Below are 17,664 nucleotides of genomic sequence, written 5' to 3'. Positions count from 1 at the left end.
TCCCCTTCCCTCCCTCTCTAGGTCCCTTTCCCATTTACAAATGATCCATCTCCTTACTTCCTTTTACGTATCTTTTATTTTGCTCTTCATTTAGATTTTGGGATATTATTATTATTATTATTATTATTTTCACATTTAAGCATCTATGTATTTATTGCACTAAATCATCAAAGTTCACCAGAGTCTAAAACCACAGACAGCTTTTCTAGTTAAACATTTGGTGTTTCTAAGAAGCACACAGATTTGTTCCACTGTGAAAAGAATGGGGAGCTTCTTATCAGTAAGTGTCTTCTTATAGGAGGGCTCAGCTAAGGACCCCAGCACGTGACCTCACAAACAGAACATGGAGCCCTGTCATCAGGCACCACAGTCTAGTGACAACTGTCTCCCCAGTCAGTTGGCTGAAAACAGTCAGCAGCAAACATGCTGTGGAGCTTTCCCAGGACTCCTGGTCGCAGCCACAGGACTCCACGCAGGGAAACCACTTGGCAACGAGTGAGAAGATGGTTCACTTGGCGCAGAAGCTTCAGGACCCTCGCCAGGAACTGTCCAACAGTCATGGGCAGCACAGGGCAGGTCTCACCAGATCAAGCCCATAGATGCCCAGAGACAAGAGAGAGCCCAGGACAAGTGTCCCTAGGTTCAGCCACCAGACACTTGGAGCCACTGATACCTGGACAGGTACATTTAGAACCGATCACCGCTGTGAGTCCCTCTAAACAACCAACACCTCATCCTCAGTGTATTTGTGTCATGGCTGGGGGTGGGACAGTGTCCTCAGAGAAGTCCTCCTGGATAGGACTGGGTGGTGGGAGGCTGTGAGCATGGGGTCCTGTCATATTCCTACCCTGGACAGGGCAGGCAGCAGGAGAAAGACAGTGCCCAAGTGTTTGTCCCCAGCCTCATTGGCATCTCCTGTCCTCCTGAGGCAGAAGCCTGTGACATGTCTATTGGTTGTGTGGGGAGCACAAGGTTATCTGGAACAACAACTGCACAGATTATGTTCTATTCATTTCAGATGCCTATTTTTCGATTGGGTCTTTAAATTTGGGAAGTCTGATTCTTTTCAGTTCTTTATAGATTCGCGATAGCAGACCTTTATTTGATGGACCACTGGTGAAAATTTGTTCCCACATTGTAGGTTGTCTCTTCACACTGTTTGTGGTTTCTCTTGGTGTGCAGAAGCTTTTTAGTAAGAAGAGAATCAACTTGTGGATTGTTTGTGGTAGTTCACGGGCAACTGAGGTTTTGTTCATAAAATCTGTTCCTACGCTGTCTTCACGAGTTCTACCTAAACTCTGTTCCACCCGGTTCAGCATTTCTGTTTTAATATCTAGACCTTTAATCCATTTTGATTTTAGGTTAGTGCATGGTGAGAGATATAGGTCTAGTTTTAGTCTTTGGCAAGTTGAAACCCTATTTCTCCAGCACCATTTATTAAAGAGGCTATCTTTCCTCCAGTGAGGGTGTTTGGCTCCTTTGTCAAAGATGAGGTGGCTGAGTGTGTCTGGTGTTGTTTCTGCATCTTCTAATCTGTTCCACTGGTCCCCAAGTCTGTTTCTTTGCCAGTACCATGCTGTTTATATCACAGTAGCTTTGTAGTAGAGTTTCAAGTTGGAGGTTGTAATAATCCCTGCCATGAAAGTGTAAATAATGACTAAAAGGTATAATAGATAATGTGAAATAGGAAAAAAAGGGGAAAAGGGGAAGGGGAAGTGGGAGGGGTAGGGGCAAGGAAAGAAGGGAGTGGGATTAATATGAGAAAATGAAAAAAGTAAACAATGTCTTTGTAAATAGGGAGGGAGAGAGGGGTTGAAAGGAGGGCAGGGGAAGGGGGACAAAATAAGAACCAAGAGAGTATGTAAAGGTGCAAATTTCCTATGATGAATGTCATTACATTGTATACCTAAAATGTACCAATAAAAGGATATACAGTTAAAAAAAAATGAATTATGGTCTAGCGCAGCCTCATGCTTCCCTGCCAACTTCTGGGCATTGTCCCCACAGAGCTGTATGCAGCACAGTGGCCTGGAGCAGGTTGCCTTGGGCCTGTATGCCATGTGCCTACACCAGGTACTGGGCCCCACAGGAACAGCAGAGGCCCGCTCAGGTGCAGGGTGTGAGTGTGAACAGAGGAGAACTGAGAGGACCTTTGGGGCTAAATAACAACTTCAGCACCTCCTCCAAAGCTTGGTAAACAGGGGGCCCATGGTCCTGGTCCCAAAAGAGTCTGGGGTCTCCTCTTCTCAACCTCAACATTCTTTCCGCTCAGCCACGCACTTGGCCAGGTGCACTGTCACTGTCTTCAGGTTGGTGGGAGCATCACAATAGGAACATGGACACTAAGTGACTTCACTTCCTGACACAATTTCATTCTGGCATTTCACCTCATTGTAAATCCTGGGTCCAGGAGTCCATATGGCACTGTCTCGACTGTCCTGTCACCCAGTCTCCAGCTCTTACACATCATCACATCTGCAGAGGCGAGCTCACCCAAAACATCAGGCCCATGCTACTCTGTCATTTCTCTGGCATTTGCTGTCTCACGGAACTTATGCAGGCCCTGCAGGTCACAGGATGGGGTCCCCATTGGCTAAATGACATTGTATAAGGGAGATGGTGAACACAGCCACTCTGCCTTACTAGGTAAGGAAACCAGACCTGATTCTTTCATGGGGGCCTTTCATCAGAAACCTGGGGAACATTCTGTGTGACCTCATAAAGGTCTGGGCCACCTAGGATGAGACTCTGTTTTCTCACCTCTACAAGGGGAGGTTGTCTCAGGACACATGGGCTGTTGTTCTTCATGCATGGAGTTATATACATCCTGTACGCAGCTAATAAGCTCGTTACATAATGCTAGTATTTGTAGGTTTCCTTCTGAAATTCAACTTTTAGTATAAGAATCCCTTTTCTGCTGGGCCCCTTGTGTGCCCCCTCTGGCATGAGCCTATATGGACCATTTGGAGTGTCATTGTTGCTTTAGCCTCAAACTCTACTGGGAATTAATGGGGGAAGGGACACTAATTCCATGACACTCTACTGTCTCATCACAGATTGGAAATCAGTCAACCGAGAGCTTGGCAGGGGTCTGCACAGTAAGCACGGTGCAGGCAGGGATTCCTCACACTCCAGTGGAGACCCTGGGGCAGGACTTCCAGGATAACAAGAGCAGGTGGGTGGCATCAATCCATGAATGCACATAAAGGGACACTATGTGCAGAAACATTGACCATGATCCTAGAAGCAGAGCAGATGCCATCACTGCCCTTTTGGGTTTCAATGTTGGGGGCCACAAAGTCACCCTGGGCAACAGTTCAGATATTCCTCACACTAAGGTAGATCCCACCCTTTCCTGGCCTCCACAGATGTGGATACAAGCAGTGCAAGTGTGGCCAGAACAGACACAGAGAACTGAGCAACCCATTACTGCATGAGCAAGAGACTCAGCTCTCACTCCTACTCACAGACTCCTACTGACCCCTCACATCTCACATATTAATGCAGCAGCCTCGTGCCCTTGTGGGCAAGGACACAGCAGATACCAGTCCCTGTCCTCATGGAGCTGACCTGCCAGTGAGGAGAGGCAGAGGTCAGGCTTCCCTGAAGAAACAGAGCTATCACACCACTAAACAAGGACTGACTCCCACGGAGCCTTCTGTCAGCCTGTCAGGGCTGCCTGGGACTGCACTGTCCCTTTCAGGGTGGGGAGCTTGTAGACCTGGCACTGCACAGATTGGGCAGGAGGCCCCCGTGTTCATACTGACGGGTGCCCTGGGAAGATAGTGTGGATCTAAAGGCCCAGGCCTCTCACTTTGCTGCCTGTCTTCCCCAGGTGCACCTTTTCTGTCTTTGACTCCTCAGTGGCGCTGAAATCCCAGGTGCATCCCCAGGATGAGCTTCTCCAGGACCACCTGGTGCCTCTTGCGTCCTCTGATGAAGAGCCCCAGGGTGAGAGAGCTGTAGAATGGAACTGTGGAGAGGATACGGGCCTTGAAACACAGCAAGGCTGTGAGCCGTTGAGTGACGCATGAACATTGAGACACTCAGCAGTCAGTGGGGGGCTGCAGGCTGGGAGCGCTTCCTGGGGCTGTGTTGGTGCACACAGCTGTCTCTGACAGGCAGAGGGTTTTGCCCAGAAGGGAACAAGAAAAGTTGGTGATCTTTTCTCCTCTTGCAACTGCAGTGCCAGCTCCAGCCCACGATGATGTCCCACCTGCAGAGCTCGTGCCAACTGCAACTGCAGCTCCCTCACCAGCTCTGACCCCACAGCAAGAGCCAGGACCTGAAACCCCTTCTCCATCAGCTGCAGAGCTGCAACTCCTGGTGGCTCTACAGCAAGTGCTATCTCTTGAGCTCTACTTGAGGTCAACTCTTGACCCATACCAGCAATTCCCCTCCCTTATAGATTTAGTTATTATTGTATTTATTGTTACTTTTATTTTCCAGAGACAAGTCAATGATAGAATTATTTAAAATAAATTTAAGCTTTTAGTCTTGTTTAAAATGATCAACTTGCTGCATTTTCAGTGCATTCTCATTCATTTGCAATGTTGTGCAACCTTCACCACTGTCCAGTTCCAAGACGTTTTCAATACGCAAAGGTATTTCCTCCCTTCTCCCCTGCTGCTAGATCCACTCATCTTATGTCCTTGTAATTAATCTATTCTACATTTTTCACAAAACTGCAATCATATTGGTCTTTGGCTGCAGAATCTTGGAAGGTACTGTTCAATCTTGCTTATTGGAGGACAGGAAAATCCTAGATAGATTCCCATGACTTCTCATCACAAACTAAATTATGCAGTGTTTTTGCAGACAAGAGATAAGTTTTGCAGTAAAATACAGAAAGCACCATAAGGAAAGACACAGAGATAGTCATCCTACAGAGGAACAGGGACCTCTCCCCCGGGTGCTCCTCCTTTGTGTCTTCATCCTAGGGTTCAGGTGTGCATCTCTCAGCTGCGGGATGGGGAGTCTGGCAGAGCACAGCTCTCCTGTCATCTCATGTATGCACTGGGGACATGGCACAGTCATCCTCCATCCCTTGACATTTTCAGTGCCTACACTGTGACAGTTGTCTCAGGAACTTTTGCTCTAGACTCTTTCCAAATTTTCTCCCCCATACCAGAGCTGAAGGAAACATCTGCATCTGTCAGTGTCATTTTTATTTTTTCACCTTGCACATTTATTCTACTCCTTGACTCACGGGATAAATTAGGTCGATGTGAGGTACAAGAGCTCATGCTGGAGCAAACCCATCCTGAGCACAAAGGCTGAAGTTTCAATTGTAGAATCTTGAGAAAAAAGTGACTTCTTTATGGAGGAAACTTGACAACATGTCTTACTTTGACTATAATTTACATCTATCCACAACATGCTTGTGTGGATTCCTGATGTGTACAGCAGGCTCTGGCTTCCAGCTAAACATGCTTTTAAGTGGAAGACTTGCCTGCTGGCTCAGTTCTGGGCACATCTGTGTCGATGAAGTACAGGTTGAGTTCTCTCCTACCTGAAGGAAACCAGGAAGGTTGGCAATCTCAAGACAATAAAAACACTGGTATGTATTCAAACCTTGCATAAATAACTTTTAAACAATTTGTACAAAAATAGTTCTGCATAATCAAACAAAATGTGTCAGGATGGCAGCAGATGCGGCATGTGGTCCACATTATGTTGACACCAAAACCCTCGACCTTGCAAGGACCTGGGTGTCCAAACAAAAACACCACCAAAGCAACCCCCAACCCCATGCCCACGTGAGCCCTCCTCTCCTGACCGGAGTGTCTCCTCCCAAGGCTACCTGAGAAGTGGTCCGGAGAGCAGCGTGGTCACCACGCAGAGCAGAGCAGGCGCCCCTCACTCACTGGCGAGGGGCGAGCCGCCGCTTCCTGGGCGAGACCTGCACATGGAATCGCGGTCGCCTGCAGTCCCGGTCCAGAGTTCTAGTGAGAAACAAAGCCCTCCATGGCTATAACATCTTTCCCTGCCACCACTCCCTTCCCTGCCCCGTATTTACACACTTATCCTTGGACTAACTCAGTTTTTGCAGGAGTTTTTCTTCGACTTGCCTGAATTGGACACTCATGGACATCTCGACAATAAACTGCTCACAGCCTTCCTTGGTGACTTGCTTCCAGTACCTCAGGTCAATATGGCAGATGTTTGAAGTGTTTGAAGGAGGACAGGCACTGATCAGTGACCTTATTGCAGTCTGACAGGATGATCTCGGTCAGAGAGTCCCGGGTGGTGGTGCCGACCGCAGTGAGCAGGTTGATGGACTGGTCCATGACATAGTTACAATAGCTGAGGTGCAGCTTGGAGAGCAGGGGCATGTGACTGATGATGAGCCACAGGGAGGCGTCTGTGATGTCCAGGCCTGCCAGGTGCAGCTCCACGATGTTCCAGAGCTTACTCCGATTGTCCATCTGACCCGGCCTGTTATCTGTGGGTGGGGACATCTGGGCGTCCTTGAGCCCTTCTACCCACTGGACATCCAGGGTCCGGAGCAGCGGACAACTGGAGCTACAGAGCGCGGAGACTGCAATCCAGGAGCAGCTCGCCAGCATCAAGTCTCAGAGCCCAGGCAGCCGGTTGATGAGCCAACTCAACTGCTTCTTAGAGATGTTGGTCCAGCTGAGGTAGAGGGAGACGGGCTGGCGGCGAATGATGCCACTGAGCGTCAGGGGCGTGATGGACTTGCAGTAGTTCAGGTCGATGCGGGTCCACAACCGCTTATCACAGCACCAGCGGTTCCAGGTCCTGCAGACCCGCATGCAGATACACAGGTCTTGGTGGCGTGGGGCGCTCCATGGTCCAGGGGCAGCGAGTCGGGCGGGGGGCTGATGGGGGGCGGGCGGATCACGTGGCACTCCATCTGGATGCACTTGGGTGGGGACACAGAGGGTGGGGGCCAGATGACACGGGGCGGGCTGCGCAGGCCGTGGCCCAGCGGCTGCCGCAGCTCCCGGGGGTGCCATTGAGCCCCTCGCTGAAGCGGTGGGGTCGCTCACAGAGGCCCAGCGGCCGCTTGGGCTCCTCCTTCTCGCTCTCGGGCTCTGACCTGATGGGCTGGTGTGGTTCTCGTGGGCTAGGCTGCTCTCTGTTTTCTGGATCTAGTAGTTGAGCTCCTTGCTCGGCTCCTTATTGGGAACCCGTTTCCAGCGCCATCTTCACTTTCTTCTTTTCCTCCGAGCCCTCGGCCCTCTCCGTGCTGGGCCCTGCTGTGGGCGAGCTAGAGCATGAGTGGTCGCTGTCCCTGCTTCTGGGGGGCGCCTCAGGCAAATCATCCTCTGGCTCCTGCTCGAAGCACCGCAGGGGCTTGGTAGCCAGTGGCATCTGGTCCTCAGCGTTCTTCCAGGACCTCCGCTTTTTCCTGAAAAGCTTATCTTCTTTGCCAGGCTTTAGCTGCTGCTCGAAATAAGTGAGACTGGATCTCCACCAGGGGCTGAGGCTGCTGCCTAGAGGGGCCCTCGGGGAGAGGTGAGAGGAACCGGGGGACGTTTGCAGCGTGGGTCGAGGCTCGCTTGCGTGCGCTCAGCTCCTGGGGCTTCTCATAGTTCCCCTTCCTCCTCAGGTGCACATTATCCGACTTTCGGCGCAGGATGCTGTCCACCGGCACCTTCTTGGGGTGCTCGTCCGACCTGCACCTGGGCGCCTCCTCACACTCACTCCTCCGCTTGGCTGGCTCCTGGCCTCCCTTGTTGTCCCGGTTCATCTTCTGCTCCTTGAGCAGGGAGCCGGGCAGGTGGGAGGCATACTTAAAGCCAGGGCCACGCTTTTGTTTCCCGGTCTTGCCGGCGTGGTTGCACTTCGGACACTCCCAGCAGTTTGGAAGCTCGTCGTTGATCACACCCTCTGACTCCTTAAACTTGAGGCAGCCAGGGTGGATGATCTCACTGCAGATGGAGCACTCCATGAGCATGAGGTTGAACTTGCCTTCTTCCTCTTCCACTGTGTCCTCCTTCCCCGCCTCGCCACACACAAGGCACACAGCGGTGTGGGGCAGCACTGGCGCGATGCACTGGCGCGATGCACTGGCGCGATGCACTGGCGCGATGCACTGCCGCATGATACAGCTCTGCTTCATCCGCCCGGGGCCCCTGAACTTCTTCATGTCCTTGCAGAAGTAGCACTCTCTGCACTCTGTCCTCAGGCACGCCTCGCACTTGCGGCATGGTGCCTGCGAGAGCTCCTGCCGTCGTTCGGTTGGCAGCCAATTTCACTTTGGAGGACGGGCCCAGCTTGCCCTTGGGCCGACCCACTGTCCGATTCTGGTTGGGCTCCGATTCACAGTTGTCCTCCTCGGCGCTTACAGACATGGGACATGGACATGGCTCATGGTGGGCCCAAGCTCATGTGCGCTGACATGGCCGAGCGGCGCTGCTGCTGCAGCCGCCGCCCGCCCGGAGTCGATTTTGGGATATTATTAGGATTTGTATAAGCAACAGCTGAAATAGCTGCCTTTAAGAAAGTACAGATAGGGCCAAGGATTTAGCTCAGTGGTTCCAGTGCCTGCCTTGCAAGCGCAAGGTCCCGAGTTTGATCCCTGGTACCAAAAAAAAAAAAAAAAGAAAGCACAGATAACATTTTTTTTTTGTATTGGGGATCGAACTCAGGACCTTGCGCCTTGCGAGGCAGGCGGTGGAACCACTGAGCTAAATGGACCCACCATTTTAAATTAATTAATTAATCGGACATTGAATTTAATTAATTTAATTAATCTGACATTGAATTTCCTAAGTGCTGTTCTAAATGCTTTAACTAGAACTCTGAGAGTCTATTTACATGTCCTGTTTGAAGGTGAGCTGAAGGTGTAGCTATCTGGAGCTGTAGTTCGCTCTTTGTTGAAACTCGTAGTCCCCAGTCAGGCAAGAGTGTGATTTTTCAGGCACCTTACTGACCTCCCACAAGCTGCTGCCCCACAGGATCCAAAGACAGCGATGAGCAGCAGAACAGCAGGCTCACCCACCTGTCCTTGCTTTGTCAGTGTCATCTAAGAGTGCCTTTTTTCTTTCTCTTTGCCTCTGTCTTTGATCTTAGGCATTGCTTGGATTTTATCCTTGTCAATCTTCTTAATTCCTTGTCTTGTTTTCTCTTTTCTTTTTATCACACACAGGCAATAACAGATGCCAGTGCTAAGGCAGATGACAAATTGGGGCCACTTGTATTCGGCTCCCTAAAACAGAGATCTTTCTTCAGGGTAGAGTTCTTCCACGTAAGCATTAAACTCAGTCTCATGTGTCAGAAGTCTGTATTGGGGGCTTGACTGCATAGAAGTGTTTGACCACCCACATGGCTGCCTAGTCTCCAGCTCCTCTGGTAGTCCAGCTGAAAACTGTAAAGGCTTGTATTCAGAAGGATTTCACTGGTCCCTATTCCAGTTTAAGCAAAAGAAACTCAGTTCCACATATCCTCAAGTTGCTTTCCACACCAAATTCTCTTCTTTCCAGTGTTATGATTTCAGGATCATCATCATAAATACCAAAATCATAACGATAATAGTTCCAGCTTTCATACTGGCCTCTTTGGTTATCTTCAAGTCTCTTCTCTCCATATTTATCATACTTTTTCCATAGATCTTCATCTTTGAGTACTTCATATGCTCTAATTATTTTTAAGAAATCACCATGTGCATTTGGGTTGTTCGGGTTTTTATCAGGATGTAACTTTAATGCTAATCTCTTAAAAGCTTATTTCTCTACTGCGTCCAGTTTTGGATACTCCAAGTAAACTGTAAAAATCCTGATCTGTGCCCACCAAAAGGGCCATATACACTATCAGAAGACAGAGACTGAGCCTTTTTAGGTCTCTGATATAGTCATTTTTATGTAACCAGACTCTCATTCTCCTTCTTATACAAGTTCTGACTTCAGTGAACATAAGACACAATGCTGAGTCCAGAGGGTAAGATACACAAATCTTAGAACTTCAGTCCACATTCCTTCCAGGGTGAATCAAGCATCACAAAATCGTCTCCAAACAGGTTACTTCAGCTGGCTCTAAGGCAGGGTGGCATGGCAGAGGGGCATCACAGGGGAGAAACTCCATGACAGGGCAGGCAGGAGGAAGCAAACAGCAGCAGCCTTGCTTTCTCTTTTATTCCCTCTATTTAATTTCTAGTGGATATTTACCTTGATTTGAAGCTAACATTAATTTTGAAGAGTATAAATTCAGTAAGTAGGCGTTATTATCAATGATTAATGTATAGGAAGAAAATGTTCTCCTGAGCAGCCTGGAGATACATATGAGGGCAATTTGGTGCCCAAGTTATATTGCTTCTTTTCCCCCACTGCACTTGCAGGGCCTCAGCAGCCCTCATTTGCATCTACCCCTTTTGTTTCTGAGAATGTCTGTTACCTGCCAAGTACCAGAGAGGCCCCGGAGCCTTTCAGGTACCAAGGAGGTATGCAAATGAACTCTGGGAAAGTAAAGTCGTTTTAGGGGCCTAGGAAGATCTATTCGGAACTAGTGATACTTGAAAACAGTTTCAGGCACAATCATAATCCTCATTCAGCGTATATTGTAAATCCATCTATGAAAGAGCTTTTAGTTAATTTTTTATTTCCCTATTCTCGCCCCTTTTCTTTCCCCTCCTTATGTATCATTGTAAAAGTCCATGCTGTTTTTGATGCATGTGTTTTTAATTTATATAATCAGCATTATGCTGGAAATATCAACATTCCTTAATCAGGTCACTCAACTCTATTTTTAAGATCAAGCCATGTTGTTTGTATGTATCCACAGTATGTGTGAAGCCACCACATTTTACAGGTAATGAGCCCTGGGTTATGTCTAACCCTACCCCACCCTTCACTACCATGGATAGCATTTCAATGACTCTCCTTACTCATAATGCTTACTGGATGCTTTTGAGAAAATTTTCACGTCCATATAACTGGGAGGATAACCACTGGGTCCTAAGGCATTTTTAATTACACTAAATATTCCTGAGTTTAGGGCAGGGGATTTAGCTCAGTGGTTCCACCGCCTGCCTCGTAAGTGCAAGGTCCCAAGTTCAATCCCCGTACTAAAAAAAAAAAAAAAAGTCAAAGACACTAAATATTCCTGAGTTTGAAGGATGAACAAAAGTTTCCTAAAATAAGGGGTAGAGGAAAGGCTATTCTAGTTGGGAAAACAGCATGGCCGAAGAGTGAACGAGTGTCACAGGATGGCAGAAACTTGGATTTTAGAAATGGAAATGAGGGCCCTACCGAGGTCCTGAGTAGCGCGGAACACACGCCAAATCAGCCCGCTGCAGACAGGCAGATCTATGCACGCCCTACAGCGGTCCTGAGTCACGCAGAAGACATCGAATCACCCCGCTGCAGACAGGCAGCCACCTGATTCCACACTACAAAGACACAGAGGACACCAGACCACCAGACCAAGGTACTGAGTCCCACTGTTCCCGGCCCAGAGGTAGGGGCTTCTGAGCCATCGTCGCACTGCTCCTGGTCCAGAGGAAGGGGCTTCCCGGCCCCATCCCTCCCGCTGCTCCCAGCCCACAGGAAAGGGCTTTTGGGTCACCATCCCTACCGCTGCTCCTGGCCCCTGTCCCACCTCACCCAGCTCAGAGGAGGTAATCCGTGCAGGCCATAACAGCCCCCCGCCCCAGTCGAAATGTGAAAACACGTAAATAAGTCTCAAAACCAGACTTGCAGATCACCTACAGCAACCCCAAAGAGAAATGAGATGGAACACTCTGATATTCAACCACCTGAACCCACTGAACTGGCAACAAAAGGGGATCTGGAAAAAATGAAATCAGAAATAATTTCTCAGATAACAGGAGAAATTGTGCCCCTAGTGCAAGACATGCTTAATAAATCTAGAGAGGAGCTGAGGAACATGATGGAATTCCAACATAAGAAACAAATGGAATCCATAAAACAGATGCAAATAGATTTCCAGGACGTGAAAAACTCCACTGAAAGTCTACACAGCAGAATGAGCCAATGTGAGGACAGAATTTCAGATGTAGAAGATAAGATTGCAATTAACAACCAGGAAAAGAAAAATTGCTTCAAAATTATAAAGGAACAGGAGAAATCAATCCAGCAGCTGCTAGATGATGCAAGACTGATTGGAGTCAATGAAGAAACAGGAGAGAGTGCAGATGACATAAAAAATCTCTTCACAGAAATGATGGCAGAAAACTTCCCAAGCAGGGGAAAAGAGCTTGACATACAGATAAGTGAGGCATATAGGACTCCAAATAGCCTTGATCAAAAAAAATCTACACATAGGCATATAATTGTTAAGATTCCAGAAACACAACAGAAGAGCAAAATTCTCCAAGCAGTCAGAGAAAAGAAACAAATCACATACAAAGGAAAGCCCATCAGAATCACAGCAGACTTCTCAACACAAACCATCAAGGCAAGAAGAGCTTGGACTGACATATTCCAAGACCTAAAAGAAAACAGCCTCCAACCCAGATCGATGTACCCTGCAAAACATTCTTTCAAAATTGATGGAGAAATACGATACTTTCATGACAAAGAGCACCTTAGGAACTTCATGAATACCAAACCAGCACTCCAAAGAATTTTACACAATAGCCTAGGAACAGACATTGAGGATCACAACCCCAGGAAGCAAAGCAGAATGAACCCATCTGGCATGACAAGAAATTAAATGGAAAGAGGGATAACCCAACAAAAAGAAAAAGTCATGGCAATGACAAGTCAATATGTTTCAGTTATAACCATCAATGTTAATGGTCTCAACTCACCAATCAAAAGAAATAGACTGGCAGAATGGGTCAAGAAGCAAATTCCAACAATATGCTGCATACAAGAAACACACTTAATTCAAAAGAAAACTCATAGACGGAAAGTTAAAGGGTGGAAAACAATACTCCATGCAACAGGAACCTGAAAAAAAGCAGGAGTAGCTATCCTCTTGGCAGATCAAGTAGATTTCAAACCAACACTGATTAAGAGAGATGAAGAAGGACACTACATCCTTGTAAAGGGAACAATCCAAGAGGAAGAGATGACAATCATAAATATCTATGCACCAAACACTAGTGCACCTGACTATATAAAACAAATACTAACGACATGAAAAGTCATATATGCACTAATACAATTGTAGTGGACGACCTCAACATCCCATGGTCACAAATAGATAGATCAACTAGACTAAAAATAAGTAATGAAATACTAGAACTCAATCGAACTCTTGAACAAATGAACTTAACAGATGTTTACAGAGTCTTCCACCCCACAAAATCAGACTACAAATTCAGCTGCACATGGCTCATTCTCAAAAATAGACCACATACTCATGCATAGAACATGTTTAAGTAAGTGCAAAGGAATTGAAGGTATCCCCTGTATATTATCAAACCATAGTGCGATGAAATTGGAGATCCATAGCAAAAGAAACTGGAAAAATTTCATAAACACATGGAAATTGAACAACACACTTCTGAATAACCAATGGGTCACAGAGGAAATTAAAGAAGAAATCAGACAGTTCTTTCATTTAAATGGCAATGACAATACAACATATCGAAATCTATGGGACACAATGAAAGCTGTCTTACGAGGGAAACTCATAGCAGTTAATACGCATATTAGGAAAACAGAATGAGCCCAATTAAACAACCTGATGCTGAACCTCAAGCTTCTAGAAAAACAAGAGCAGGGCAACCCCAAAGCTCATACAAGGGAGGAAATTATAACGATCAGAGGAGAAATCAATGCAATGGAGACTAAGAGAACGATACAAAAAATCAATGAAGCCAAGAGTTGGTTCTTCGAAAGAATCAACAAAATTGACAAACCTTTAGGCAACCTTGACAGAAAAAGGAAAGAAAAGGCCCAAATCCATGCAATTAGGAATGAAAAGGGTGAAATGACAACAGACCCAGCAGAAATCCAGAGGATCATCAATACCTACTTCCAGAACCTATACGCCAATAAGATGGACAACACAGAAGAAACGGATAGATTCCTAGATACATGTGAATTACCAAAGTTGAACGAAGAAGACCGAAAAATTCTGAACAACCCAATATCAAGCAATGAAATTGAAAATGTAATTAAAAACTTATCAACTAAGAAAAGCCCGGGCCCTGATGGCTTCACTGCTGAATTCTACAAGACATTTAGAGAGGAACTGCTGCCACTACTGTTTCAACTCTTCAATGAAATTGAAAGAGAAGCAATACTCCCAAATTCATTCCTGGAAGCAAGCATCACCTTGATCCCAAAAGCAGAGAAAGACCCAACTGAAACAGAGAACTATAGGCCAATCTCACTAATGAAAATAGATGCAAAAATCCTTAATAAGATACTGGCAAACAGAATGCAGAAGACCATCAAGAAGATCATACAGCCTGATCAAGTGGTATTCATCCCATGGATGCAGGGATGGTTCAATATATGCAAATCAATCAATGTAATACACTATATCAATACAGCCAAGGACAAAAACCATATGATTATCTCCATAGATGCAGAAAAAGCATTTGACAAAATCTAACATGCATTTATGATAAAAACCCTACAAAAAATTGCAATAGATGGTCTCTACCTCAAACTGATAGAAGCCATCTATGAAAAACCAACAACCAATATCATACTAAATGGTCAAAAACTGAAATCCTTCACACTAAAATCAGGAACAAGATAAGGATGTCCACTATCACCACTCTTGTTCAATATAGTTCTGGAAACATTAGCCACGGCAATTAGACAAGAGAAAGAAATAAAAGGAATAAAGATAGGTAATGAAGAAGTCAAATTGTCATTATTTGCAGATGACATGATACTCTATATAGAAGACCCCAAGAACTCCACCAAAAGTCTTCTAGACTTAATAACCAAATTCAGTCAAGTAGCTGGTTACAGGGTTAACACACAAAAATCAATAGCTACAATAACACACAAAAATCAATACACCAATGACAGACTCACTGAGAGAGAAATAGGGCAAATAATTCCTTTCACAATAGCATCCAAAAAACTGAAATACCTAGGAATCATCCTAACAAAAGAAATCAAAGACCTCTTCTCTGAAAACTATGGCACTCTGAAAAGAGAGATTGAAGATGATATCAGAAAATGGACAGACATCCCCTGCTCCTGAGTAGGAAGGATTAATATGGTGAAAATGGCCATACTTCCAAAACTGCTATATAGATTTAATGCAATTCCAATTGAGATTCCAGCAGCATACTTCATAGACCTCAAGAAAACAATCCAAAAACTCATTTGGAATAAGAAGAGACCCAGAACAGCAAAAGCAATTCTAGGTAACAGAGACATGGCAGGGGGTATCACAATCCCCAACCTGAAACTCTACTACAAATCTACTGTGATAAAAACATCATGGTACTGGCAAAGAAACAGACTTGAGGACCAGTGGAACAGATTAGAAGATGCAGAAACAACGCCAGACACACTCAGCCATCTCATGTTCGACAAAGGAGCCAAACACCCTCACTGGAGGAAAGATAGCCTCTTTAATAAGTGGTGCTGGAAAAATTGGGCTTCAACTTGCCAAAGATTATAACTAGACCTATATCTCTCGCCATGCACTGAACTAAAATCAAAATGGATTAAAGATCTAAATATTAAAATAGAAACTCTGAACTAGTTGGAACAGAGGTTAGGTAGAACCCTTGAAGACATTGGTGTAGGAAAAGATTTTATGAACAAAACCTCAGTTGCCCGTGAACTAGCACAAACAATCAACAAATGGGATCTCTTCTTATTAAAAGGCTTCTGCACAGCAAGAGAAACCACCAGCAGTGTGAAGAGACAATCCACAATGTGGGAAAAAATCTTCACCTGCTCTTCCTCAGACAAAGGTCTCCTATCTCGACTCTATAAAGAATTTAAAAAGATCAGACCTCCCAAATTTAAAGACCCATTCCAAAAATGGGCATCTGAAATGAACAGACATTTCTCAGACAAAGAAGTAGAAATAGCAAATAAATACATGAAAAAATGTTCAACATCACTGGTCATTTGAGAGATGCAAATGAAAACAACGCTGAGATTCCACTTCACTCCAGAAAGAATGGCTGCTATCATGAAATCAACCAATAACAAATGCTGGCGGGGCTGTGGGGAAAGAGGAACCCTGCTCCACTGCTGGTGGGAGTGTAGACTGGTGCAAGCACTGTGGAAATCAGTATGGAGATACCTCAAAGAACTAGGACTGGAAGTCCCATTTGACCCCCGCTATTCCACTGCTGGGGATCTTCCCCAAAGAAGTAAAAGAATCATATCACAGTGATATATGTGCACCCATGTTCACAGCAGCGCAGTTTGTAATAGCTAAAACTTGGAAACAGCCCAAATGCCCATCAACTGGAGACTGGATAAAGAAAATGTGGTTTTTAAATAAAATGGAGTACTACTCAGCCATAAAAAATGAGAAATTAGAGACATTTATAGCTAAGTGGATCCACATGGAGGCAATACTCTTAAGTGAAACAAATAGGACACACATGTGTAAATACCGAATAGTTTCTCTGGTGTGAGAAACTGAAAGTGTAAATAAGGACTAAATGTATAATAGGTAATGTGAAATAGGAAGAAAAGGGGCAAAGGGGAAGGAAGTGGGAGGGCTAGGGGAAAGGATAGAAGGGAATGGGATTAATATGAGGAAATGGAAAAATAGGAACAAAATCTTTGTAAATAGGGAGGACTGGAGGGGTTGAAGGGAGGGCTGGGCATGGGTGAAAAATAAGAACCAAGAGAGACTATGTAAAGGTGCAAATTTCCAATGATGAATGTCATTCTATTGTATACCTAAAATGTACCAATGATTAGAATGAATAATCGATAATGTAAAATAGGAAGAAAAGGTCCAAAGGGGTAGGGGTAGTGGGAGGGGCAGGGGAAAGGAAAGAAGGGAAAGGAAAAAATGATGAGAAATGGAAAAACTGGAAATAAAGTCTTTGTAAATAGGGAAGGTTGGAGAGCGTGAAGGGAGGGCTAGGAATGGGGAAAAAATAAGAACCAAGATGCATTATATAAAGTTACAATTCCCAATGAGAAATGTAGTTGTGTTTTTTACCTACAATGTACCAATAAAAGAATGTAATACAAAAAAAAAAAAAAGAAAGAAAGAAATGGAAATGAGGAGCCTGGGATGTGCTGGTGGGGAAGTAGAGAGGGCTCAAGACCAGCTCTTCAAAGGTCTTCTATGTCCCTATGCTAAGCCAAGAGGTTTAAATGCTGAGCTATTAGCAAATGTTAAGTTGGTAAAAGACATCATTAGATTTGTAGGTTAGAAGAGGCATGCTGCCTACTCTGCACCCTAATGTAAGCATGTATGGGCATACACTACTGTGGCCCAAACATGCAAGACTGTGCATTCTTTCTGGAGGAGGATCTAGCAGGCTATCTCACTGTTTGCCACACCCACACTGTGCACAGACAATGCTGGGTAGCATGGGGATTGATGGAGAAGCCCAGATGGCAATTCCTACCAGTCCAAATTGGGCTTCAAGAAAGGAGGACTGGAACAGAGAGAATGGAATGGAAAGGTGTTGGTAAGGGAGGACGAAAGCAGTGTGCAGGAGAGGCTATGCTCTGGGGGCCTTGTGTGGTAACAGAGAGACTCAAATCCTATGTGTACTAACGAGGAAAACTGTATGTATAATCTTAACATCATGACGCTACCACTCCTGACTTT

The 17,664-nt window shown here is 45.6% G+C and overlaps 1 protein-coding gene and 1 pseudogene across 1 annotated transcript; one reads left to right on the top strand and one right to left on the bottom strand.

The window, feature by feature from the left end:
• Positions 1–352: 352 nt before the first annotated feature.
• On the top strand, positions 353–4,477 carry LOC147830250 (uncharacterized). Its single transcript, XM_087187759.1, has 4 exons — positions 353–681; positions 3,057–3,175; positions 3,836–3,951; positions 4,187–4,477. Exons 1-4 carry the CDS (start codon positions 424–426, stop codon positions 4,474–4,476), a joined length of 783 nt encoding a protein of 260 aa, XP_087043885.1. The 5' UTR covers positions 353–423; the 3' UTR covers position 4,477.
• LOC101696552 (lysine-specific demethylase 2B pseudogene) lies at positions 4,450–10,907 on the bottom strand (annotated as a pseudogene).
• Positions 10,908–17,664: the final 6,757 nt, after the last annotated feature.

This window comes from Heterocephalus glaber, unplaced genomic scaffold (genome assembly GCF_053883595.1).
Source record: "Heterocephalus glaber isolate CG9 unplaced genomic scaffold, H.glaber_assembly_v1.0 deba00000281, whole genome shotgun sequence".
NCBI classification, from domain to species: domain Eukaryota; kingdom Metazoa; phylum Chordata; class Mammalia; order Rodentia; family Bathyergidae; genus Heterocephalus; species Heterocephalus glaber.
The sequence above is the reverse complement of the archived record's forward strand: the minus strand, read 5'-3'. Positions and strand labels throughout refer to the sequence as shown.

What these genes read in the sequence shown, in the direction of transcription:
- LOC147830250 (XM_087187759.1), top strand. Translation starts at nt 424, where the DNA reads ATGCTGTGGAGCTTTCCCAGGACTCCTGGTCGCAGCCACAGGACTCCA. An exon ending in AGCCACTGATACCTGGACAG is followed by an intron (nt 682 to 3,056) that starts GTACATTTAGAA and finishes GTCTCATCACAG; the next exon opens with ATTGGAAATCAGTCAACCGA. An exon ending in TTCCAGGATAACAAGAGCAG is followed by an intron (nt 3,176 to 3,835) that starts GTGGGTGGCATC and finishes TGTCTTCCCCAG; the next exon opens with GTGCACCTTTTCTGTCTTTG.